Source organism: Solanum tuberosum, unplaced genomic scaffold (assembly GCF_000226075.1).
Source record: "Solanum tuberosum cultivar DM 1-3 516 R44 unplaced genomic scaffold, SolTub_3.0 scf00040, whole genome shotgun sequence".
Lineage (NCBI taxonomy): Eukaryota > Viridiplantae > Streptophyta > Magnoliopsida > Solanales > Solanaceae > Solanum > Solanum tuberosum.
The window spans coordinates 1,407,692-1,435,181 of NW_006238964.1; the positions used below are offsets into that span (position 1 = coordinate 1,407,692).

A 27,490-nucleotide genomic window follows, 5' to 3' on the forward strand; every position below is an offset into this window, starting at 1 on the left:
GGAGAAAATTTATTTGCACTAAAAGCAACTCTAGTTTTTGCTCATTACTGCAGTAACTGAATTGGTCCTTAAATTCACAGAACACATTTTTTAATCCTTATTATAGCTATTCAAATTTATTATTTATTTTTAATTGATAAATTATATACTAATTATACTAATTAGTGCGCAATTGAATATGCGTCTATTTAGATTTTTTTTTATTGAAGCATTATGTGCCTAGAAAAGACAACAAAGCATTTAACACCTAAAAAATATTAGTTACACAAAATTGATCAACGTTGTCGAAAGTCTATTATAAAAAGTTTAAGTTTTTGGTTAAAACATTCTTGAAGTATGACTTAAATCTAAAATACATCCTTGTGTTATATAAGTGAACAAAAAATATCATTGCACTATCCAAAAAGTGCAAAATTCATCCTTTTGTCTATTTTTTTAAGAAACTCATCTACCAACAAAAAAATGCCAAGTCGAATGAATTTATGTACACAGGGTTAAGCTAGTCAAGTTGGGTGATTTTTCAAATTTTTAGAAATTGAGGGTTTAAATCATATTCAGACAAAATATGTTCAAATTCTAAATATTCGTTGTAAAAAGTATGGCCAAATACAACTCTAACTTCAAAATTTTCAAAGAAAGTTTTTTTTTTTTTTTCATAACTAAACGCCTACGTAATTTCACTAAATTTTCAATATTTCTGTACATTGTATAAAATGTGAATTGCATTGTATATAACGTACATACGTATTAAATATTTTATTAAAAAGAAAATTTCTAAATATTTGGGCGTAATATTTTTAAAATGAATTTTTTACATAATCTTTCTAACCATCAGAACCTACAGTATAAATATTTCAAGACTTATGTATTGTTGCAAATCAATTTACTTGATGCAAAAAAACATATAAACTAACAACACACAAAATTTATATTCTGAGAATGATAGATTCATTTCTTATCCGTATCCTTATTCTTTTTAGGTAACTTTGATTTTCTCATTGTGGCAAAGACATGACCAAATTAAAAAATATATTTTTTATTGGTACAATCAGTTTCTTAATATAAATAGATTGAAGGATGTTTCTTGTTATTTTTTGGATAGTATAATGTTATATTTTGCTCACTTAGATAATATAAGGATTCTTGTACATTAGATTTGAGTCATAATTAAGGAATGATTTTAACCAAATAAATAATTATGAACACCCGATCGGATCTGTCAAGAATGAGCTAACGGCTACAGGGGAAGCACTAAATGCAGTCTGTGAGCCCGCAAACCAAAGGTTTGACTTTCACCTACCTTTGCTAAGAGAAGAGAGAAAATAGAAAGACAGATGGCAGAAAGAAATCCTTCCAACCGCGGAATTGAACACAAGACTGACTTCGGCCAGGTTCTTTTATCAATCTCTTGGCCCTTACTTAACTCCTTGTTTCGTAAATCGGTCGCTGATAGAAAAGGTTTTATCGCACTTTGAAGCATAAAGCTGCATATGTTTATTCCGTGTAATCTTTTTTCTTTTTTTGGGTTATTCTCCTTTACCTTAAAGAAATTATGCTAGTCTTTCCGACTAAATAAGGTTATTTATAACGTAATACTTAAAACCTATCAGTCATTAATAATTTAAAGAAAAATGAAAATTATTATATCTTATCATTTATCCTTAATAACATAAACATAAATTTATGACTGTAAATATACATACCAGGATCTATAACATAAGCAATGGTGTCAGTGAACCACTCAACAGGAGCAAAGTACACAAATAGAAGAAGAAGAAGAAGAAGACGAGGTTCATAATTTTCATTATTTTAAAATGAGAGGAAATCCCTCTATTTATAGACAACAAAGGGTAGTGTGAACAAATGTTTATTGTGTCTTATCAGAAATGTTACAACTATTTGGAAAAGTTGTAACCCTTCGGAAAAGTCACGACCTTTCATAAAAGCCACAACTTTTCATAAAAGTCGCAACTCTTCATTAAAGTCGCAACTTTTCATAAATTTCACAACTTCTCATGAAAAGGGAAAGATAGTTTTGTAAATAAATAAATTAAAAGAGAATTTTGGTTTGTGGTGGTGCCACGTAGGCGGGCCTAAGGTTCTCTTTTATATATGATATATGATATATGATGTATCTGAGCTAGTTTTTAATGAATTCGAGCTATATATTATGTATCCGATTTATTTTATAATATATCCGAGCTACATATTATATATTTGATTTATTTTACTTTTTCAGGAATTAATGTAATTACAAACTAAATAGGATAAATTGTAATTTCATATTAAAACCATTTGATTCCTAAAATTTATGGTAGGCCCAATCCCCAAAAGGTCCATGAGCTAACCGGTGATAAACTTTCATGGAATATATAATTTACTTTTATTTTCACTTGCACTTTCATCGCCAAAATACCCTAAAATATTTCTGCACAAACAATTCTGCACAGCGGCGGAGCCGGAGGCACCTCTACGGCGACTTGTCCGATCACATCCAGCTTTCTCTAGTTCCATAAGGTATGAAATCCGATCACATCTATCGATCTTTTCGATTTGGCTATCTTCGAAATATCACAAGTCTGCTTAAGTATTAAGCGATCTTATTGCGGAGACTTCTTGAAGAATCTTATTTCTTTGTTGCATTGCTCCTAGATAGAAAATGACTCTTTGTAAAGATCCACACGTGTAAATTGTAGAAATTTCTCAGGGGCTTATTGATTATTGATTAGTAGAGAAAAAAGAGATTTCTTAGGGACTTACTGATTATTGATTAGTAGAGAAAAAAGGTAATCCAGTAAAAGTGAAGAAAGAAGGCAAGATAACAAAAACCTTAATCAAGAAAGAATATAAGGAGACGGGAAAGGAAATAAATAAAGAGAGTAGGTAAACGGAAAAACCCCACTCCTATGCAATAGCTCGCAAACTACACGGGAGAGGTAACCCACACCCTAGCTCGACCCAGAAGGCAAACCCCTTGCTTTAGCTGGCAAGGGGTTTCGAACGTGAGACCTCCAACATGGAAGTCTCAAGCCCAAACCACTAGGCCACCCCGAATGGTAACATGGGTGATTGTCTTATAATTCTATTTAAGGTTTAGCTCACATCTAAGCAGGCATCAAATAGTTAAGTAACGTTGTCTAGTGGTAGTTTTCTTGTGCAGTATCTGTGTCTGCCAATAAAATGAATTCCTTTTTATGGATCAGTAAACTGCGTTTTTGCAGTTGTCATTATTTTTTAAGTTGATCAACATTCTGATGTGCATCTTTTATATCCGATCACATCCAGCTTTCTCTAGTTTCGTTAGGTATGAAATCCGGTCACATCTTTGATTCAATCTTTTCGACTTGGCAATCTTTGAAATATCACAAGTCTGCTCAAGTATTAAGCGATCTTATTGTGGAGACTTCTTGAAGAATCTTCTTTCTTTGTTGCATTGCTCCGAGAAATAAGATGACTCTTTGTAAAGATACACACGTGGAAATTGTAGAAATTTTATTAATTAGGTAAAAATGAGAAAAAGAAAGCAAGACGACAAAAACCTCAATCAAGAATGAATTCAAGGAGATGGGAAAGGAAAAAAAATGAAGAGAGTAGGTAGACGGATGTCAATAGAATTGAAATAAGAAAGAAGAGGAAAACAAAAGAGGTGATTATATATATATATATATAAACAAACCTGCAGCTGCCACTCTTTGGGTGCGGACAGGGTAAAACCTTGCTCCTATGCAATAACTTGCAAACAACACCGGAGAGGTAATCCGCACCAGGATAGCTTGACCCAAAAGGCAAACCCTTTGCTTTTGCTGGCAATGGGTTTCGAACTTGAAATCTCCAACATGGAAATCTCAAGCACAAACCACTGGACCACCAACGGATGTGATTGTCTTATAATTCTAGTTAAGCAAGCATCGAATAGTCAAGTAACGTTGTCTAGTGGTAGTTTTCTTGTGCAGTATCTGACCCTGCCAATAAAATGAATTCTTTTTTATGGATCAGTAAACTGCGTTTTTGCAGTTGTCATTATTTTTTAAGTTGATCACCATTCAGATGTGCATCTTTTATGTCCGATCACATCCAACTTCCTCTAGTTTCGTAAGGTATGAAATCCAGTCACATTTTTGATTCAATCTTTTCGACTTGGCAATCTTTGAAATATCACAAATCTGCTCAAGTATAAAGCGATCTTATTGTGGAGACTTCTTGAAGAATCTTCTTTCTTTGTTGCATTACTCCGAGAAAGAAGATGACTCTTTGTAAAGATGTGTCATGTGGAAATTGTAGAAATTTTATTAATTAGGTAAAAGTGAAAACAAGAAAGCAAGACGACGAAAACCTCAATCAAGAATGAATTCAAGGAGACGGGAAAGGAAAGAAATGAAGAGAGTAGGTAGACGGATGGTTGTTTAAGCGGTAGCAATAGAATTGACCCTTTTTTTAATGGATTTCCTGACTTTTCTCCGTAGTATCTTTTGTATCTTCATAAATTTCTTTTTGTTTTACTTTTGAATGAAATGAGTTTATACTAGATTTTGTCTGTCTACAGGTTTGGATGTACTTCTGTGTATTTACAAGCTACATGTTTATCTGTCTTAACTGATTGACAATCTTAGTATTATTCTCACTCTACTCTTTCTTTTGTTAGCCTTTCTGAACTTTGGTCCTTAATTTCAATATAGTAGATTTTTCTGGAATGCCACCAGGCAGAACTTGTTTTTTTTTATAGAACTTGTCTATCTCTATATACTATTTCCTGGAATTCCTCTCTCCTCCTTCAACAAAGGAACTTGAATTATAAATTTATGTCAAAATCTTTTTTTGTTTTCTCTTGGCATTATCAAGAATTGTAATATTATTAGGTCTGCGAAGCTGCCCTTGGTTGCTTGCCTTAACTTCTGCAAATTTGTTTTTGTAACTTACATCACCTGCTTTGTTTTAGACTAAGTTGAACTGCTGTATCATTACTTGTTTCCAAGATGATTGTTCCTTATTGTTGTGGTCTAATCCTTTTTGCTGCTGTTACTCTTTTACAGCACTGTGTGAGATGGCAGGAAGAAATCGCATTCCTCGGGAAGCATTTGATAACCGCCGGGGCTTTCCTGCAGAAGGGCATATTGCCCGGGGTCCTATGCCTCGACCCACTCCTCATCCTGCCTTGTTAGAGGAGGAACTTGAAATACAACATCTTGAGATACGCAGACTTCTGGGTGAAAACAGGAGATTAGTTGAAGATCGAATAGCTCTTCAACGGGAATCAACTGCTGCAAAGGAGGAGGTATATCGAATGAACCTTGCCATAGGTGATATGCAAGCGGAGCATGAAATTCGCTCCAGGGAACTTATTGAAAGAGGTTTGAAGCTTGAAGGAGATCTTCGAGCTACAGAACCTCTGAAAAATGAGGCTAAACAGCTCCATGTTGAAGTTCAGAAGCTTAATATTATGAAGCAGGATCTAACTGGCCAGGTACAGACCCTCACCAAGGACCTTGCCAAGCTACAAGCTGATAGCCAACAGATTCCTCATTTCAGGGGTGAGATTGATGGGCTGCATCAAGAGCTTTTGCGTGCTAGGTATCTGCTCTTATTGTTTTTTTTTCTTTTTATGGAGATATGATTAACATGGAATGCTGTTATGTCACAAACCTGCCCGGTGCCCATTAGGAGTTGAAACCCTTGTATTAATTTGCTCATGACTTCTAGGTCTGCCATTGAGTACGAAAAGAAGGCAAAAGTTGAACTCATGGATCAGAGACAGGCAATGGAGACAAATTTGGTTACTATGGCACGTGAAGTTGAGAAGCTACGAGCTGAGCTTTCTAATTCTGATGGTAGAGCATGGGCTGCAGGTATGCTCTTACAAGTTTATTCCTTTTATTTTAGAAGCATGTGAAGAGAAGCTTACATGTCTTCCTTTCTAGTGGAGGTACTGTTTTTCTGCTTCTCCAATTGCTATTGGGAGCAGATTTGACCCAATCCATCAGTAACCATTGATGCTAGAGTCTTGGGGATTTCTGATGCTGAAATGGCAGAGTCTAAATAGAATCATTAGTTTATTTTTTCCACAATCCATAAAACTTAGTGTTGGGAACTTTGAGAAGCATCAAAGTTTGGGCTTTGGGTGTCTGCTGCGTTAATTCCCATGATAGTGCACAAACGGTTTTTTCCTCTGAGACTGGTAAGTTGTATTTGTCAGCATTAAGAACGTGCTAGAGACCTCCAAAATATTTGAACAATTTTGTTCCAAGACTAATTGTGGAGACCCTAGAATCTCTACTAACTCGTAAGCTTCCTCTACATTAGCTTCTTTACATCTTAATTTTAATTATAGAATTAAATCTGTATTCGAAACACCTCCCATTTCTTTCCCTCTACAGTGTCAACCATATTCATGAAGGTCTTGCTGCTCCCCACCATCTCTTTCCTTTGACTTTGTCCTTGAATCCTTCTACTACAAGCCACCATTGCTCAAACTTAAAGTAAGATTTCTTGTACTCCAGTTCACCACATGTAAGCAAATTGGCTATGATCATAACTAAGTTTAGGAAGGATGGACTGATCTGTAAGAATAGTTCCTCTCACTAGAGTAGAGAAACCTGTCAATTCTTGATGCACTCCTATGATTTTCTCCCCTTCTCAACGCATAAGATCCTCCAAATATAGGAGGATCAAACCATACCACATCATTAATCAGTTCTGAGAATTCAGCCATTTCCCCTGATATTCTGTTGCAATTTGTTCTCTCGAATGAGTATCTAGTAATGTTAAAATATGCACATCTCCGAAGGCCCATCACATATACTTCTAACATCATCCAATACCTAGCAGATTTCCTCCTTTCAATTTTTATCAATCTGTGTAGACTACTCCCAGGAACGAATTAATTCCCACAAATTTGCAAGTTATCATCTGATTGCCACTATCCACTATCTCTGCTGTCCCACAACACCACATACCCCCCACTACTCTCTATTCAGTTGTAACTGAAAGAAGAGAATCTTTTTAAGAGAACATAGATCTTTTGAATCTAGTGGAAGCAAACTCAATAACTATTCCCACACTTTTAGGAGATAATTTTATTTAGAGAAATATATCACAAACTTCTTTATTTACTGACTTATCGTATGAAATGAGAGGAAGTATGCAAGGAATGGTGATGGATGGTCAGAAATGAATCAGAAAGTTTAGAAATTGGATGGAGAATAAGGGGCTAAAAATATAGTACTATACTGTATTTGATACAAGACACAATATCATCAAGGGAATAAAAAGCACTGCCGTTTTCCTTCTTTTATGTCACATCCCCGATCAATTGCTTTTGCAGTGCACCATAGCTTTTAGCGTGCATCATAGACTCTTTACAGCCTGGGTTCCCCAAGTCAAATATAGGTAAGTGTATAAAATTTGCAATAGTATTACGCGTGGTTAGAAAATGGAGCACAAGTGCAAGTGAACCCAACATGTAGATCCACCATTGGTTATATTTTTCCTACACACTTCTATTTAATACGATAGAGTCCATTGGTTACAACCATGAGTCCCCCATCTTCATTGCAGCCGGCTGCCATTGCAAGGCACAATCTATTTTTCTTGAACAACTTCCTTCTTACAGCTGGATTAGATTTCTTCAATCCGATAAAGCATATGTGTGACATTACATAATGCCTTAAAATAGTGCAGCTATAGGCCTACCTGCGTCATGCTATTATGATATAAGGAACCTGATCTTATTATGTAGCTCTAGCCTCTATGTGCAATTAAACTAAACTAATACTCCCAAAGAAAAAGAAAATAGAAGAGGAGATCAGATGGAGTGATCTATTCTCGTCCAAAAAAAAATTTCAAATGATTCAGTAAGGACCATGTAGATTGAGTTAGCAAAAGATCTACTTAACATTATCCTGTTGTTACTATGCGAATTCATTGCTGCAATTTTCTTATATTGGTTCCTTTCAAGTTTCTTATAATTTCTTAAATAGCTCTTATATAAGTATTGTCTATACGCTTTATTGGGATATTGTAATTTCTCTGTTGTGTTCTTCCCAATTTGCTGTCCCAGGTTAGCCTCCATGCTTATTCAGGTATTGCCTAATCTGGCAATCCTAGGATCTTGGGAGCTATTCTTCTATAACCCAAACATGTTTTTTACAACTTACACAGTGAACTCACATAGGTGAGTTTTGGGCAGGGTAGAGTGTATGCAGACCGAACATGCTTTTCATGAGATGAATAATTTTATTGGTAGTAGGGGCAAAATCCGCCATCGACAAGCTTTTGTATATCAAAGAAGTAGGGAATCACAAAAACATGTGATGACTCTCGGATCCAAAGGTCCCAAACATTCAGGTGGGTGGGAAGAGTTGCTGAGTGGTAATTTTTGCCTTGGATTTTTATGGGTTTTTAATGTATGAGTCACTTTAGCAATATCTTTTTAAATTTTTTGAGGCTTGAGCTATTACGATAGGTGTTCCTTTTTAACCGGTTGTAGAGTTAGGTTACAAGGCTTTTAGTAGTGATTCCAAGTAAAATCAGCCATTTCTTGATCAGGATTTTCTGATTCTATTTAATGGATTGCAAGATTTGTACTTTGAGGCTAAATGGTCTTGAGACTTGGGAGTTGTATAGAATCTCATTCTGGAGTTGCAGTGAAAAGTCCCCTTTAGTTTCATTTGTTTGATGTTAGAAGTAGGCCTATCTGCCACCAAGTAACCCCTCTCCAAAAATAAAATGTAGATATAGGAGAAGATATACCTTACATGATGGACTCCATTCCTTTTATAGGATCTTTTGGTAAGTTCTTCAAAATCCATCCTCTTACCTTCTTTAGCTAAAGGTAGTGAGAAGAACTTGTACCTTAATAACCCTCTTCTGTTTGAGTAGTAGACTTGAAAATGTTTCACTCTTGATCACCAGTGACAAAATTAGATCATACAGTTGACACGTCCAGTGTGGTTAAGCAGTTTAAGAAATCAGAGGATGCTTTGTTCTTTTGGTTGCTTATGTTAACGATTTATTATCTGTTTGCTAAAGGTGGATCATATGGGATGAGATATGGAAGACATGATGCAAGTTTCCCTGCACCTTATGGCGAGGGATATGGGGTTCATATGGTATGAATATTTCCAGTCACTTGATTGGGAGTTTATTTTAGTGGTCATAGCAAACATCATAGGTAGAGTCGACTTGGTGCATTGACATTCATCCATTATTCTCAGGGTGCTGCTGACAAGGGTCCTTTGTATGGTGCTGCTTCAGCTTCACGGGGAGGACTTGAGAAACCTCAAATGAATCGTCGCTGAGGTGTTCTCTGTTCGCTTGCTGTCCAATAGGAAGAAGGACCTCTCTTTTATTCTTGTAGTTGTGTTTATATTTTCGAGTCTCTGATGTGGAACCATAATATTCGGGTACTGAAGTACTGTGTGCTGCCTTTTATCTTAAACTGTATAGGGTAATTAAGGCTCTTCCATAGTTGATGGAACTGGATTTTTTTAATTAATGCCTAATGTTATGACTTTGTAGTTTAAATAGCAATGTCTGAGTTCGCTGCGTACATATTCCCTGTCCATTTTGTGCTTTCTGAGCATTTGATTGTCTTGATAATTCTGGCGAGCAGTTTAAGTTTCTATTATCACGAAGCATTTTGCAAGGAACTAGCTGATGGATTCAGAAGTATGATGGGTGTATTTAGTTATCTTAGTAGATAGTGTAGAGAATATGAAGTTGCCAATGTTTTGGCCTACTAGCGGTATTTTGGGATGTGGAGCTTAACCATGAGGTGGTTTGCTTTTTGGACATCACAAACCCGTGATTTCTCGATTTTATTCTTTTGGACTTCCCTTGAGCAATGTATGTTGGCACTCATACTGGCAGAAGAAGCTGATGCAGTGCAATAATCTGCATCAGAATATGCACCACTAGACTCACTTGAAGAAGTTCTGCACTGCATATTATTACTATTCTGCAAGCATGTAGGATATTTTCTTGAGGCCAGAGTAATTAGTATAGAGTGGAAATGAATGATGCCCCCACAACCGTTATGGTAGATTGCTCTGTGAGGATTGTATTGATGATATTTCTCTCCTGTTTCTTGAAAATTTTGGGAGGTTCTTGTTAAGCGGCTCTGGTAGGTTACATGTTTTTGAAGAAAGTCAGCAGCAGTGCATGTTTATCTCATAAATGTTGCACTTGATAATGGCAGTCTGCTCTTGTAGTCGTCTGCTGCAAACATAACAATGCTATGAAACTGTTGTTACTATCTTATCTCAATTTCATTTGAGTTAGAACCACGAAGTTGATGGTTAATGATTAACTCAAATCGTTATGAGTACTAGAACCACGAAGTTGATGGTTAATGATGAACTCAAATCGTTATGAGTACTGGATAGAAAGGATTGTGCCTTGGGGAGATAGCAGGTTTAGTATTACTCAGTGTTTACTGTGGGTTGGTATATCAAGCTATCAGTTCTATTGGAGGCTGCCACCACAGCTCAAAATAGATCAACATGGTCTTGTGACTCTTGTCAGTTCTTTGGAATGAAGTCATGGTTACAAGTTGAGGGACAGGCAGAGTGGTGAAGCTGGCATAATCTTGGAGTTGAGATCTGAAATACCCTCACTGATCTGATTTAACCCATTTTCGAATTTGAAAATGCAGCATCCACGACAACTTCTGGGTAATTCTTCCTTAACCTTTCGCTTAACAGGTGGCTGTGCTATAATGCTCATAAGGCCAGTCATCCTGGCTGCAGCAATGGAAACCCGAGTTGCTCACATACATTGAGATGGTCCTTGAAATCTTGAGTGAAGACAGTGGAAGCTACATTGGCAAGTGATGACTGCCTATCAAAATTCCATAGGCAAGTATTCTGTTTCGATGGGCCCTAAAATTGTACTATCTTTCTACCAGAGATTATACTTGGATGTGCTTCTCTATCTTCTTTCTGTCTCTGCGTTTATGTGCAGGAATATTTAGATGTAGATAACTACCATTCCCACTCTTCTTCTGTATGCTTATGAAATAAGATTTTATTTTCATCAAGACTAATTCTTGCCGAGACCAGCCTAATGTTTAGGGTACTGATTGTGATGGTTATTGTCTAGGTTTAGGTCTTAGTTACACTAACCTATAGATCCTGGGGTTTTCTGAACCTTTAGGAGTTGTTTGGATTGAGGACAAGTTATGCATGAATTAGTTATGTAGGGATATATACTGCTGACTTTTTTTGTTGGTCATGTAGCAGTTCAATCCATGCATTACTTAATACGACTATTCCTCATTTCATCCCACATAAATAATACATAGTTTCCCGCATTTGTATGTTTATTTATGTGGGAAACAAAAAAAATCTACCAAACATTAGATTAAATTTCCTTCATCCCCCATTAAACTTGGTATAAACTTATGCTGAATTTGGTGGAGATTATATACCTTACAACCCAAACCAAATGGGCCCATATTGTTTTTATTATTATGCTCTGTATCCATCACTTTCCATTTTACTAGTTGTATAGAAATATTATGGGGTTGAGACGCATCCTTGTTTTATCAGACCACTGCAATTCATAATTAATTGAAAGGAAGAATATATTTTGGCTTCCATTGACTGGGAATGCAGTGTGGGAAGGAGTTTACTTTGAGATTTTCAACTTTTAGTCTTTTGTTAGCAGTGCTTGCTTCCTTTGTTGTGTTGTCTCTTCCAATGTCGCTTCCCCTTGTTGTTAGGGAACTGTTTATAGGAAGTTCCTCTTGGGATGCAAATGGGAAATCAACGTTAATCAATTGAGGAACTGATAAAAAAAACTTGAACTATTATTTAGTGAAACCAACATTGATTTATTGAGATGATAATTAAAAACACATATGAGCTATAATTTTTTCGCGAGTTTAACACCTCAACTATTAGTTCTTTTTTCCTACTTGAACTATCATTATCTATCCTTTTCCTGCCTAAATTATCACCATCTATGTATAAAATACACCTAGTTGAGTAGATTGTGATGTTTCAGGTAAGAATAGGGAACAATGGATAGTGACACAAAGTTACTGTTCTAAAAAAAATAAAATAGGGAACAACTGATAATGATACATAGATAATGATAGTTAATGTAGGAAAGGAAAACAACTAATAGTTGAAATGTGAAACTCGCGAGAAAATGATAATTTAGATGTGTTTTTTGACCCTCAACTCTAATTTGTTATACGAGGATTTAACTTCGACATTCAAGTATTTACTGTATGAGCTGCTAATTTACTTGTCCTGGGAAAGGACAACATATTTTTAACAGTGGTTGAAGATGCAAGTTTCGTGAGGATTCATCATAATTTGGTCAGCCTATCGTAGACCTCCTCTCTTCAGGATTTAGACGGGTAATATGAGCAAGCTCAAATAAATAGAGTTCAGATGGGAGTGAAATGGGTAATGAAGATTTATATAGGACACTTTAACTTGTTTGGGATTGAGGCGTAGTAGTTATTGTTGAAGAAACAATTAGGAATCTACCTTGCTGATAGTAGGCAACTTATTTTTGGATGACAGACACAATGGTACAGATGAGACGTAGTAGTTATTGTTTGAAGAAACAATTAGAAATCTACCTTGCTGGCATGTTATTATTGGATGATACAATGGTCGTCCTATGTTTAGTTTCATCTTGCGGTCTTTTATGTAGTAGTTGAAACACTTGTCCTCTTTAGTAGAGGAAGCCAATGGTACTGGAACTATTTACAGTGCGACAATCTTGTATTTATGTGGAGGCCAACTTATTTTGAGTGTAATACTTGGTTTTGGGTGCTTGAATGGGTGACCTTTTACCTGTAGTTGGTAAAAGACATTTAAAGGAATCACACTCATATCAGCAGAAGGTGGAGTGAACTTGGTTCTTTGCTTGATCGTTGAAGTTGCTGACATGAAAAGGTTAACATTAAAAATTGAACTATGCTTGCTTTTCGTTGGCAATTTTTGTGAGGTATTTTATGAGGTTTTACTGTTCAATGCTCACTGAGGACAGTTGGGTTTTAGTTCAGGGGAAATTTGGAAGAAAATTAAGGTTAATGGAGGAATATGTTGGCATTTGAGATAAGTAACCTAGGTGCTGTAAGTTCCAGAATATCTTGGCTCACCATCGTGCAAGCAATTCTACAGAATGGACACTGTTGTTTCACTTGGATTGCTCATTGATTTAGTCTTCTTCTCTACTGCGACAATAACATACCTTGTATAATCTCGCAAGTGGGGTTTGAGGAGGATAAGATATACTCAAAAAGGCGATAACACTCAAACTACCTACTAATCTTCTACCATAATCCCAAACCTTCAAATTATCCTATCTAGGGTCATGTCCTCAGTAAATTGAAGTTGTGTCCTACCTTGTGTAATCATCTCCCCCTCAGTTCTTTTTCACCCTACCTCGACCTTTACCTCTCCTAACTCCTACTACAACCAACCTCTCACACCTCCTACTAGCGCATCAATACACACGGCCTTAACGGTCATTCCAAATTGTTCTGTATATGTATAGGTTTTTTCCTGTGTAAGCATGCCCACACACCCATTTGAGCATCGTCATCTTTGGAACATGGATGTTTTTGACTGACCAACACTTCGCTCCATTCCATAGAACTTACCCTTAAGCTTTGACTTCACATTTTTATCTCACATACTTTACATGTAATCCTCCATTTCACCCACTTTGCACCAATTTGATGTAAGACATCATCATTAACCTCTGTCTTCTGTCCAAAAGAAAAAAAGGATCAGCGTATCTTGTGGTTCTATCTGATGGTTGGTAGATTTCCCTCTTCACATTCCTTTGTCTTGTTATGTGGTTCTCAAACTGTATGTAGTTGCATTATTCTCCACAAATCTCTTGTTTATTATAATCATTTATGATTCTTAAATTTTCTTGCAAACAGTGTTCTCATCATAGTTTCCTTCTTTCCTTTTTTGCAGATGAAAGCTGGAAGCTTTGTTCAATTTACCTTTACTTTTATCTTGCTGTCTTTATGCTATGGTATGACATTTGTGGGGAGCTGTTGTTAAGGAAACACTCAAGGATCGAGTTACCCAACTTGATGGCAAGGGGACAAGTGTAGACTATGGCAGAAAGGCTGTGGGAGCTCATGACGTCTGATTTAAGCAATGCCTATGATAAAGAGGGGTCTAGGAACTCATGACGATCTGATGTAAGCCAATCTGAATTGGGGTATTTCTGAATGAGATTGAATGGTCAGCAAAAGCAATTTAATTGACATTCCCACTTAGGCTGAGTTGAAGGGTGTTCTTATGATTGGGAGGAGCTTTTGACTGCGAATCAGCTCACACCCCGGCATCCTGGATATAACTAAATCAACATATGTGAGTCGCATAACAAAAATTTCAAATGGACATGTTTTTAAACATATTTATGCTCCCAGAGGTTGTGTTTATGAGCAGTAACACAATGTTGTGCATGCAAAAGCGGGATTCTAACATTGAGGGGATCCAGAAAACAGCTTGTTGGATTATCAGTAAGATCACAGAATTTACATGATACGGAAATATTGGGACCGTAAGGTTGCATAACCAGATCTTCACTGATTGATATACAATGCTGAAAATGTTTGCATCAGCATACTAGGTTCACATTTGCCACTATTTTATATTGTCTTGTACTGGACAGCTTGTTGCTTATTCTTCACTATGTTATCAGTTTCTGTAGGGAACTCTAAATTCATGGTTATGTCATTGCCTCTTGCTTATAAACCACTAAAGCAGCTAAACAATACCAACAATAGTTAGGGTGGAGTTTGTAAGTATTTTTTCATCCTTAATTCCAAAAAAATTGGTTTGAGTTCCCTTGGGGTAGTGGCGGAGTCAAAATTTTCGACAAGGGGGTTCAAAATCTGAAGAAATAGACACCCGAAGGGGGTTCAACATCTACTATATATACCTAAAAAATTATTTTAATCATGTAAATATAATGTAATTTTCCGCGAAAGGGGGTTTGGATGAACCCCTTCCGCCACTGCTTGGGGGAGTCGCCTTTGTTAGGAAGACTTTACCACATTTTGGTGTGAATTGAATTTTAGTCGGGCTACTGGACACCGAGTGGGAAAACAAAAAAAATATTTTTTACCTACTTGTTCACAACCTGTCGGGTATGAAACTAATTCAACTTCAGGAGTTAGATTTTCCTATTCTGAATCGATTCAAAGCATAGTTTCAAAGCTAATACAATGGATGGACAAAGCAGCACAAATGAGAAAAATCAATTCTCAGAATAAAAGGAACAAGGCAAAACTATCTCTATGACCAATCAAATGAATTTGATCTTACTCTAAGCATTATCACCAAAATACACACATGGAAGACCAATATTGCATATAGCTAATTATTATGAATTTCAAAAGTGCAATTCAAGCAAATCCAAGTCGACATAACAAAACAAAACAAAGGGATGTTTATAGAAAGAGAAATTGAAGTGAAGATGAAATTAGGGCCAAAGAGGAGACACCGAGTAACTGAAAAGAGAAAAAAAGGAACTCACCAGAAAGTAGAGAGAAAAATGGGAGAAGAAAGGGGCATGCAATGAGACAAATTAAAATATTTACTAAAGGGGAAGCATATCCACACAGTTAGACAAAAAATATTTATGTTGAGCAAACTTAAAAAGACACATAAATGCTTGAGGTAATCTTGGATGAAATTTCAAAAAAAAAAAAAAAAACTTGATGCTACGGTATAGCAAAACCTTACTCTATTTCGAGGAGGCAGAGATATTGTCTCTGAAAAATATTGTGTTCAAATGACGCAGTTTGAAAAAGACTATACCTAAGTAAAGATAACATAAAAAAAATATTATTCCATAGCATTCAGAAAATAAGAAATAATAACTAATAGCAATCAAATAATACAATGACTGAAGCATTAAAGAAACAAGTAGTTACAATAATCATATGATAAGAAACTATGAGATAAGCATAGACATAGGTGTTGTGCACTAAACTATCACAAGTCCATCACACCGAAAAATAATTTTAATATTCAACTATCTACTAACCTTTTACTCTAATTCGCGACCTTCATACCTATCTATCTAATGCATGTACTCGTTAAATAAAAATGTGGCATGTCATGTCATGTCTAATCACCTCTCTGAAATACTTTCCGGTTTAGCTATACCTCTCCTTAAACCCACGATAGCCAACCTCTTACACCTTTTCATTGGGGCGTCTACGTATCTCTTTTTTTACATACTCAATTATTGCAGTCTCGCTTTCTTCATCTTGTCCATTACAGAGGTTATTAACACCTTGTCACGGATCTCATCTTTCCTAGTAAGCTTGAACATTCATTTCAACATACTCATTTTTCGTAATTATCATCTTTTGAACATTGGTATCCTTAACTGGGCACACTTAACCCCATATAACATAGTTGGCCTAGTCATCACTTTTTAAAATTTACCTTTTAAGTTTTGATGGTACATTCTTATCATATAAGACTTCGGTGACAAGATTGTATTTTGTCCACCCCACATGAATATGATCTGATATTGTAGTCAATCTTCCCATTTCTTTGAATTAATGACCTAAGATACTTGCAACTTCCTTTCTTGGAATGCCTTGTGCATCAAACCTCACTTCCACGCTAACCTCACGTGTGACATTAACTCCAGCCCATCGTCAACTCGGCCTTGAATCTCGTCAATCACTACTATGTCATATGTAAATAACATACATCATGACACCTATTGAAGAATACGACACGTTAATTCAACTATCACCGAAGCAAATAAAAATGAAGTAGAAGTTTATTTTGATCTTTTCTCCATCGTACATGACTACATGTCATTAATAATAAATATAGAAATTGCTAATGAATGGGAATGGAAGGAGTCGAATGACCCCGTGAGCAAAAGCGCTTGGCAAAAATTACTCGCCATTATTGAGTCAACAAGCACCTTGCTGTGAAAGCATAAATCTCCAGCTTCAACTACTTCACTCTCTGTTCATCTTCTTCTTGTTGATTCTGGAAATTTGGGAACTCGAAATTATTGTACTTGTTGTGATGTGAAAAAAGAGAGACGGAGTATGCAGGGCCACTCTGTGTTTTCACTTAAAGTTTCTTCCTTTTCCCCCTTTCCTTCAAACCCCACATACTCTTCATTGCCCTTTAAAGCTGCTAAATTGAACTCATGGGGGAAAAGGGTTCTTGATTCTCGTGTTGTCAATCCTTTTGATTATGCCCTCAACAAGCCTTTGCTTTATTTCAAGGTAATTTCTGGTCTTTTTTTGAGCAAGCCCCTCTGCATTCTCAATTTGGAACTATTCAATTTTTGTTCGCTTATGGTGATAAATTCATTGATCTAAACTGAAATTTGGGGGATTCATAGTTAATTAACATTGAATTACCTAGATTATCGAAGAACCAGTTGCTGAGTGTTAATTTGTTTATAGAGGTGCGGAATTTTGGAGCTTTATTAAAGACTAGGTAATCCGTAATCATCTCAATTGACTTTAGCTGCTGTTCGTAATCGTGCTCCATTCCCCTTTCAATTTGGAAAAAGAAGAAGAAAGACCAGTGTGAAGCTTTTTTAAAACAGATAACTAGGGTCTAGTTGTTCCCTTAGCTACCCGTTTTGCGTAGATGAAACATTGCTGGTTTTTACTTCCAATGTGAAGCAACAGTGTTCTTTTTTCTGGACATCAGGTACATGCAACTGCTGCTGAAACTGATCAACCAAAATGGTGGGAAAAGAATGCCTCAAATATGGTTGACATTCATTCAACTCAAGAATTTTTAGATGCTTTAAGTCAAGCTGGAGATAAATTAGTGATTGTTGAATTCTATGGCACATGGTGTGCCTCTTGTCGTGCATTGTTCCCCAAGGTGAGTATTTAAGCTTTCCCTGAATAATGAGCCATTGCTTTTCTAAACTAAGGAATGTATTGTTCTCGCAAATATTACTTGGATGTATAACAATACTCACCACTTTTGTTCTGCAATCCTGTGGTTTGTGCTCTTTCGCTGATAGGTCTAATAGAGGAATGAATTCTAGTAACAATTGCTTCATAATTACATAATCAATCTCATTTATGTTTTTTTTTTTGATATATCAATTATGAAAACAGAAATGCAGTTAGAAGAATTTCGTAACAAGCGGCCTTATTGTTTGTTGATATTCTCAAATTTTATAGTCCCCACTCACTCCCTCCACTTGGAAGCCTTCTTATAATATGGACAAAGTGTTTTTGCACAAGTATCTTATATCTCCTTTGCCATTTTGTATCTATTGGAGCTTGTGGGAAAAGAGAAGTGGGAGAATGTTCCCATATAATTGCAAGTAAAATCTGTTGGTCCCATGACATGGTCATGGTATTCTCTTAAACTATAAGAATCTGTTTCTATTCATGTTATTGGAAGTAAAACTGCTGGACGTAGAGCTTCTTTATGTTCTGACTGTTGAAGAGAGGGCTGCACTCAATTTAGGACGTAGTCATTATTTGTCTGATTGTACTCATTAAGTTATAAACCTCAACTGGCTTGAGATTTAGGCACATAGTTGTGTTGCTATTGAATGTGTGGTATGTGAATTTTACTTTGGTCTCACATCTTTCTCTTATAACTATCAGGAGTTGCTATGTTCTAATGTTCGATATTGGGTTTATTTCCTTATCGATCAGTTTCAACTTACACAATCATAATATGTTCTTAATTTTCTCATTAGTCTGGTTTGGCCTCATTAAGTTTCTAGTAATTTCTTTTGTCGTTTGGTTTGTCTGTTTGATTCACCATGCTTATGTTTCACTGTTATTACAGTTTTATATTTTCTTTTTCCTTTTAAAATTTTGGTTTACCTATCAATGCTTTACCAGTTTTACACACCTCCTAGCAAATGCCAAACGAGATTGTGCTGTCCAAGATATCCTTATAGACAATTTGTTTGTTTTTACACTTTTCAATGGCCAGGTCTGCATGATTGCGGAAAAACATCCAGAGATTCTTTTCATTAAGGTGAACTTTGATGAGAACAAGTCTTTGTGCAAAAGCTTAAATGTAAAAGTCCTTCCATATTTCCACTTCTATAGAGGAGCTGACGGTCTGCTGGATTCCTTTTCTTGCTCTCTCGCAAAGGTAGGACCATGAAGTGCATCAGCGTGTTTTTTATTGTGGTGGTGCTTCCTGTTTAGTATACTTGGGAATAACTTGTATCTAGTTAACCTGCGTACGCTATCTGATTGTTAATCTCGTCCCTATTAGTAGGAAGTCCATTACTAGGATATCTTTGGTAAATGAAATTTCTTAACTGATAATGTGGTGACCTAAATATTTCTGTTTAGTTCTGGGGAAGAAGATTTTCATTACAGTCTAAGCATATGTGCTGTTACTCATGTTCTTACCTTTCAATCAATTTTCCTTTGAAAGAACTTACTCTGGAAAATATAATGCAGCTTCAGAAACTAAAGGATGCCATTGAAAATTATAACCCAGCTCATGCAAAGGAAAGCTGAAAGGCACTGGTGATTCTCAATTTCCCTGAAGTTTTCTGCAGTCCAAATCATCTTTGAAAAATTTGTTTGTACTATATTTTGTTTCAGAACCTTATTGCAGATTGCTATGGGCTGTGTCCCACTCACAGTTTTTCTTCTATAATATGCTGGAAAGCTGCACATAGTTTTTTGTACAAAGCACTCATTTTTTGCCTCTGCTGTGATCTCTCTCATGTGATTATATGGTAAAAATTTGAAACAAATCACTATCCTATGTGTTTTATAAAGAAGAATGGAGTTTCAGAATTTTATTTTGTTTGAAATCCATGGAAATGGCAAGAACCTTAGAGACTATTGCGCTCACAATGTGCTTATATACATATTCATTTAAAACTACTACTGTATTTCTTTTTCTTTATATTATATTGCTCTAGTCTGTAGTCACAAGAAACTGATTGTTTCTTCTCTTTGTTATTTTACAATCAAATTTGCCAATATAATGAAACCTACTACTACTATTCAGCATGTACAGAATCATCGGTAAAAGGGCTCTGAGCTTCCAACTTGTTATTTTCTGTCTATGTAGTAATTGTAGGTGCTAGAACTTTTGATCTTTTCCCTTTTATTGGTGCTTCAGTATCGGGGAAGTGACCATTTCTCTCCATAAGATCCTCTACATGACCTTCTGCAGTCACATTCACAGGGTAAGTAACCAAATGAACACCCTTCATGTCTTCTACTTCATCTTGATCGTAAATTTTCCACATTTTGTCTCCGATGGAACGGATTCTATTCACACATGCCAAACTTTGAGGGTGTTGAAATTCTTGCTCCGCTTGTCCAGTGTGCTCATACCACAATGACATACGATATGCATGAATGTCCCTTTGATCTATGTCTTCTTCTTCAGTTTTCAACTGATAGCATCCTATTGCAATCTCAGTGTCTCGTTTCCCATCCATGGACCTTTGGTTTATGTTAGCAGAACCAATTAATAAGTATGTATCATCCACTGAAAATTTGGAGAAACAAGTGTTAGCATGTAAGCCTTATATTAGTCTAAATGATCAATAAATACAACATGTAGAAGTGGCAAATGTGCAAGTTGGGTCAAACTTGCTTTATCAAGATGAGTCAAATGACAGGTCCTAACACAACATGCCCAACATAATCTGCTTTCAATCTTGTTTGTTTGAGTTTGGGTTGCATTTTGACCCGTCAGATAGAATACTTAATCCGTTATCTAGTTTACTCGGGCATGTTGGACACGTTACTAGAAAACAGATTGATTTTACCGCGTCTAAATTAACACTACATGAGTATATATATAGAGGAAGATTTTTCATACCTATCATGATCTTAGAGTGGACATAAACCATGAATCTCCTATTCTTTTGAGCTCTCCAGTACTGAGATTCTGGATGTGGAGAATAAGGAGGAGCAAATTCTCCTTTGATCTTTTCTTCTCTGTTTGCAAGACAGAAGAAATTCAAGTAATCTCTAGGATGCCCCTGTTCGCCACTTTCTTTGATCGCTTCACCTATAAATTTATACATCATCTTCATAGTTTCCCGAGTCCAGTACAAGATATCTTGCACTGAATCACTCTCTGGCAGTCCTTCTGGCCACATTGGTATCACAATGTACGCAGAAAACCGTTCCTTAGCTCTGATTTTATTCGCAATCTTTAGTGCAATCTCGATTGGAATTAAGTTTCTGCAGCCACAATGTTGATCTTGCTCCCAAAGGTGGCATCCACCGATGAAATACTGATTCTCGATGTATATAAATCTGTCAGCTCGTCTGATTGCTTCAACATAAGCTTCATGAATACTTCTTTCAACTGTCATGTTCCTAGGTAAAGGGCATGCGGAGACATGATCAATTGATCGGAAGACTTGAACGTTCCAATCCCGATCAGTAGAAGCCATGTTTGGCTGATTGCTGAGTTCTGGAATGGATCTTAGGGGAATGAGTAAAGAAGGGCCAATTTGCTTATTCCATCTTTGTTCAAAATTGTTGAGTATATCCATAGCTGCTTGCCCTGTGACACGAGCGTGAGCATCGTGCCATGGTTCTCTCGGCCCTCCTTTGTGCAGGCTTGCACCTGATAGGCTTGTTTGATAAAAATCATAGCAATGTGATTCTGTGTTGAGAGTTCTAAACAGGGAATGCTCTTCTGTGTCGTATCGACCATCACAGAGATCTAAACCACCAAGAAAACTAGTAATTTCTCGATTAGTTGACGATAAATGACTTCTTGAATCTACCGCTATCATCTTCTGATGATGTGCAAAGAATGAGGGAAGTTTATGGTGTAATCTGGGAACCAATTTGCATACTACTTTTGTGTCTCTGAAATAAGCTAAAGAATCTTCGTCGTGAGTTCTCATCACTCCCTTGTTCTTGATGATTGGTAAGGATGTTTCATCGTCCCAAAGCATGATCATCACAGCTACACCTTCCTCTGCTTTACGCTTCAGCAATTCACCTAGCTTTACTCCTTTTGCATGTGTAATTTCTGCACTGGGATCGCGGACCTGAAAAGAGAAGGCACCAGTGTTCCAAATGTTGAGAAAATGGACATTAGGTCTAACTCAACCAGACTTGAACTCAACTACAAAAGCTAGCTCTTTCCTCAACATATCTGGGAATATCTAATGCCCCTACCTCATGAAGCGTGTATAACATAACATGAAGGCCCTTCCTAGATATGCAACGTAACAAAACATTCATTCTTCCTTTAGAAACAAACGAATGTCCCTTGGACAAATAACCTCTGTTTGGACATACCTTCAACCTAGCTCGAAATTCTTTCTGTACTCTAGAGCTCTGATACCATGTCAAGAAAATCGACATTGGGTCTAGGGTCTAACTCAACCTTAAAAGAGACAACTCATTCCTCAACTAATGTAACCTCAGTCTAACACCAAAACACACACATAAAACAATGCAACAAAAAAAGAAAAGGAAATGTAGCTAGTTTTTTCCTCTTACCAGAACCATCTTAGGATTGAAAGACCACCCTGCAATGTAAACCAAATGCTTTGCACCCTCAATGGCTCTGTATATGTCCTCCCACAAGTTTTTAGGTCTCATCTGAAATGGAGGTTGGAACGTATGTTGGTGATGTGCATCCTGATAAAGAGTCACACTGCAGTTTGATCTTTGAGGAAACGACAAATTTTTTAATCCTGTGAATGCACCATTCTCTAGTATTCTTCCCCAGCTTGGTTCATTTTCTGCTGGTTTGAACCAAACAATGAACTGCAACTTCAGTTTCTTCTTTGGCTTCTTGTTTTCAATGGAAAGTGGAAAGAATCCCTCGATTAAACTCGTCTCGTTTAGGAGCTTGGTTGCCTGAATTGTGAATTTCCCTAAGATGGAGCATTTTGTCTTCAGAGTAATGGTAACTGTTGTGTTTGGAGAATGAGCACAAAGGATTTGAAAAGTCTGGTTCCAAACGCGACCACTTTCTTGTGTTGTTTTTGCTACTGTTTTGTTATCAATCTTGATTGTCACAAATGCAGGTTTTCCATTTGATGAAATACACTGCAAAATATAAAAAAAAAAATAAGAACGAGGATTTTAGGCCTTAATAACTTATTGTTATTGCAGCTTAAGGGCTTTGGTCTACTGGTAAGAGGGTAGCCCGTGATGTGCTGATTAGACACGCTTTACGAGTTTGAACCACTAAATGTAATGGTTCGATTCAGACAAAACGAGCTTGGATAGCACTGAACAAGACTTGGAGAACAAATACAAAGGTCAAAAGGCTTTATTATTGAGAAAGTAAAAAAGAGGCTATCAGTCCATCACGGAAGGATATGGCTATTGAATGATCAATTCACCATTGAGAACATTTAGCCTCAAAAGACAAATATCGCGGTGTTCTAAATCAAACAAGAATTTGATGAGTGAAATCAAATGTGCTTATTTATAAATCACTTACCTTGAAGGGAAGAGATGGCTTGCGAGACGTGGCTCGAAAAATTGAGACTTCAAGTGTTCCATGAAAAAACTTATGTTTACCCTCCATTCTATTCTTTTTGCAGGTCTTCAAAGTATTGACAATATTTGGTTGATTATATTCTGAGAGAAAAACATCAAAGAAACAACACAGAATTTTGTTTGTTTTTTTTGGTCATGGGATCACATTTGTATGTTGATATATAATGGTTGGTAAGTCTGTTAATTTAATCCAAAGACAGCTATATATTTGGAAACTTGGAATACAATTGAAATGTTGGAAGTGGACAAAACTTAAAAACATGTAAAATTCATACTTAAAGGCAACCTTCAACTTCACTGCTAGTTTCTGCTTTAAGCTGAAGTTTTCCCTATCCCACAAATGCCTAGATAATCGAGTTTAACTTTTATGCACGGATAATCGAATATTTTTTATACTATCATATTAGCTAAAATATAAACAAGAGGTAACTGTCAATAATTAAAACGTGAAATTTGTAATCTGAAAGTAGACTGGTCTATATTTGCTTAGACTAAATCTTTCTTTCTTTCTTTTTATCAATTATTTGTCCAATTTAATTTCATACACTAATTATTTGTTGGTCTAATGTTTGGCACGTTGGATTAATGCACTCCATATTGTCTATTTTGTTTATTATTATTATTATCGAACAAACAACATATATTCTTAGTTTAAGGGTATCTATCTTTTCAGGATCTAAACGAATTAATTAATACTTATTTCTAGAAACAACACTAACAATAACATTACCGGCCGGTTAATTTTTATCGAGATTTGTTTCTAATAAATCTACAAGTCTCAGTCTCAAGTAAAGCACATCAAAATCAAATATTGAAAAGAAATACAATAATGAATAAGACATGTTAAAAACAAAAGGAGAAGTGAATAGTCTTGATAACAAATAATACGGCAATTGAAACAATGTAATAACAAAATTGAAGAATATAATAGTAGGAAAGTAATTAAATATAATTATATTAATAAGAAAACTAGACATGCTCGAATACCTAATTTTAATCCTCGAAAGAATAGAAAAAGAGGGAAAATAAGTTAGGTGGTTTTAAAGATTAGGGGTGTACATGGTCAGGTTGGTTCGAATTTTTCAAATATCAAAGCAAACCATTTGTGTCGGATTTTTGAATTTATAAACCAAACCAAACCAATAAAACTCGGGTGTTTTTGAATTTTTTCAGGTTCTTTGGATTTTCGAGTTTTTTTGGTTTTCCCGGTAAAGTATTCACACAAACATATAATTTACTTGTACTTCAAATATTTCTTTAGGCCTACCAAAATACAACTATCTAAGGTGTTTCTTAAAAAAATATATATATATGATATGATTAATGACACTAAAATATCCAACAAAAAAATAATAATGAAATTGCGTAAAACAAATATTGCAAATTAATAAGTCATAATGAAAATGATTATAATTTAAAAGTACTAAATCATGCTAAAATAAGTTTAATAAGTATTAGTTACATGACTAAATAATATTAAAGGAAATTAAAATTAAACTATGTATTTTAATTGTCTAAACCTATGTAAAACTAAAGAACAAATATTCAATATTATTGTCATTCTGTGTTGAATTGATTTTCTTTTTGCATTAGTATTATTTGATTTTGATTTAAGCTTTATTATGATTATCAACATCTATGGACTATAATTTTTATTGAACCATTAAGAATTATAACTTTCAAACATGAAATAATATATTAAAAGATAAAAACTAAGAAAAAGTATAATAAATATTTAAAAATTATATCAAAATAAATATTTTTACGTATAAAATAAAATTTTAAAATCATATACATAATGTCGGATTGGTTTGGTCTCGAATTGATTTTTTTTAGTTGAAACCAAACCAACCCAAATATAATCAGATTTTTTTTCCAATACCAACCAAGTCAAATCAAACTACTAGTCGGATTTTTTTTTCGATTTATAATTTGATTCGATTTTCGATTTGGTTTTGAACACCCCTATTAATTAAAGATGATAATAATGAAGTAATTAAATGAAGTCTGATCCCTTAACACCAACGGATCTTTGGCCAACTTTCTTTATTCTATTGTTGGAAAATTTGGCAACCAAACTGCTGAGTCAATACAATATATTATTATTATTATTATTCAATTTAGACACCTATTTTATACTAACATAATAGTGCTAATAATTAAAAACATGTACGTAACTGCTTTTGATTTATTTTGTCCAGGGACCTGGATAATTCTTTTCAGAAACTAAATATTATTAACTCAAAATGTCCTAAATAATTCTTTTCTTAAATAGTCGTAGTGAAGCCTCTCACTTTTGTTTTTATTTTTTTGATTATGTTTCTTAATTTCATTGTTGATATAATAACTCGTGATGGTCCTTATATGATTGTGCTTAGATGCACCTTATTGATGTCATTTACTAATTTAAAGAGAACAAGAAAATCCACTACAAATTACTGTGATTAATTAATGCCTCATGCATGTTCCAATTAAAGAAAATTGATAATGCCCAAACATGTTTTTGTGATTAAGAAAAAGACACATTTTATCTAGAAATTTGCAATACAAATATCCAACTTGATAGAGACTTGATCAATTCTCGAATATTCAATACAAAATTCGGATTTCTTAGAAAAAAGAACTTGTTTAGATTAAAAATATATATTTATTTCTAAGATTCACTTTATTTTCAGTCAATATGTCCACACTTTTACCTTGATTTAACAAACAACTTCTTCGATAGTGATAAAGAAATCAAAAAAGGTTCCAAAAGGTTAAAATACTTACTTTACTCTTTTCCGTACAAATTCAAATTAATCGACTCGATTGATTTAAATAGCAAATATGTACTTAAAAGAATAAAGTTAAGTAGTGTCACATGGGGTTCCAGAATGTGCTCTCTTTTGCATTGACGTTATCATTTGGAGATCGATTGGGTATTTGAAGATCCAATAATGCGTCCCCACTCGACTCCTACCACCCACGTTTCCTCAATTTTCTTCCCCAACAACTTACTTATCAATCACTATCTTAAGTTCTCGGTTATTCTATAAGAAATTAATGTTTGTTTTTGAGCAAAATGCAATCTGTCAACTCATGATTCATTTGTTTTTCATTTTTCTGGGTAAAACCTTAACAGTCAAATCAATAACTTAATAATTCTATAATTATTTAGCCTATTTACAAACTAACAACCAATAAATCAAACGGAAAATATAATTGGCAAGACAGATTTTTGGCACGAAATGACACGAGCAACAAAAATCAGGTATTTTCGTAATTTTGGTGAAAATGTTAAGGGTGTTTGGGTAAATTCATTTATTTCGTGTACCTAAATTACCTTCAAATATAAAACCACTTTTAATACTTTTAAAACCACAACTGTTTAAAACTTAAACCACTTCTGAAAAGTCCAAGTTGTAATTATTATTTATTTCACACTGCCCAAGAAATTTTTATTTAATTTCATACTTTATTGAGCTTTTTTCGTTTTTTTCCGATAAGGTTTACTTCTATTTCTACCAAGTTTGGGTCTCCATACGTTGTCATTTTAAATAGTGTTTTTTTGTTTCCTTTTCGTTCATAATTTTAATTTGGAATAATAAATCAACGACAAATCCGAGTTGATTAAACTATCTTTGTTCAAATATATTTATTTTTTGTCAATTTTTTTCTTCATTCAGAAGAACCCTATATTTAAATATGTCAATATTCTATATAGGGGTGTACATGATCGGATTGGTTCGAGTTTTTCAAATATCAAACCAAACCATTTGTGTCGGATTTTTAAATCTATAAACCAAACCAAACCAATAAAACTCGGGTTTTTCAACCTCGGGTTTTTTCGAATTTTTTCAGGTTTTCGGGTTTTTCCACTAAAGTATTCATACAAACATATAATTTACTTGTACTTCAAATATTTCTTTAGTCCTACCAAAATACAACTATATAAGGTGTTTCTTAAGAAAATAACACAAAATATGATATGAGTAATGACACTAAAATATCCAACAAAAAAATAATAATAATGAA

The 27,490-nt window shown here is 35.0% G+C and overlaps 3 protein-coding genes across 4 annotated transcripts; 2 read left to right on the plus strand and 1 right to left on the minus strand.

The window, feature by feature from the left end:
• The first annotated feature begins 2,333 nt into the window (after window positions 1-2,333).
• On the plus strand, window positions 2,334-14,738 carry LOC102590962 (protein FLX-like 3). Of its 2 annotated transcripts, XM_006342930.1 has the most exons (5): window positions 2,334-2,517; window positions 5,031-5,568; window positions 5,698-5,843; window positions 9,025-9,104; window positions 9,210-9,544. In XM_006342930.1, exons 2-5 carry the CDS (start codon window positions 5,042-5,044, stop codon window positions 9,291-9,293), a joined length of 837 nt encoding a protein of 278 aa, XP_006342992.1. In that variant the 5' UTR covers window positions 2,334-2,517; window positions 5,031-5,041; the 3' UTR covers window positions 9,294-9,544. The 2 variants fall into 2 exon arrangements, with proteins under 2 accessions (XP_006342992.1, XP_006342993.1); XM_006342931.2 differs by lacking the exons at window positions 9,025-9,104; window positions 9,210-9,544 and adding an exon at window positions 13,944-14,738.
• Window positions 14,739-16,836: 2,098 nt separating this feature from the next.
• On the plus strand, window positions 16,837-19,771 carry LOC102591517 (thioredoxin-like 2-1, chloroplastic). Its single transcript, XM_006342932.2, has 4 exons — window positions 16,837-17,248; window positions 17,685-17,864; window positions 18,945-19,109; window positions 19,427-19,771. The coding sequence occupies exons 1-4, from the start codon at window positions 17,066-17,068 to the stop codon at window positions 19,484-19,486; spliced, it is 588 nt and encodes a 195-aa protein (XP_006342994.1). The 5' UTR covers window positions 16,837-17,065; the 3' UTR covers window positions 19,487-19,771.
• Window positions 19,764-23,671, minus strand: LOC102591861 (phospholipase D alpha 4). Its single transcript, XM_006342933.2, has 4 exons — window positions 23,418-23,671; window positions 22,463-23,017; window positions 20,814-22,005; window positions 19,764-20,477 (listed from the first exon to the last, which is right to left on the minus strand). The coding sequence occupies exons 1-4, from the start codon at window positions 23,502-23,504 to the stop codon at window positions 20,044-20,046; spliced, it is 2,268 nt and encodes a 755-aa protein (XP_006342995.1). The 5' UTR covers window positions 23,505-23,671; the 3' UTR covers window positions 19,764-20,043.
• Between the last annotated feature and the right edge of the window lie 3,819 nt (window positions 23,672-27,490).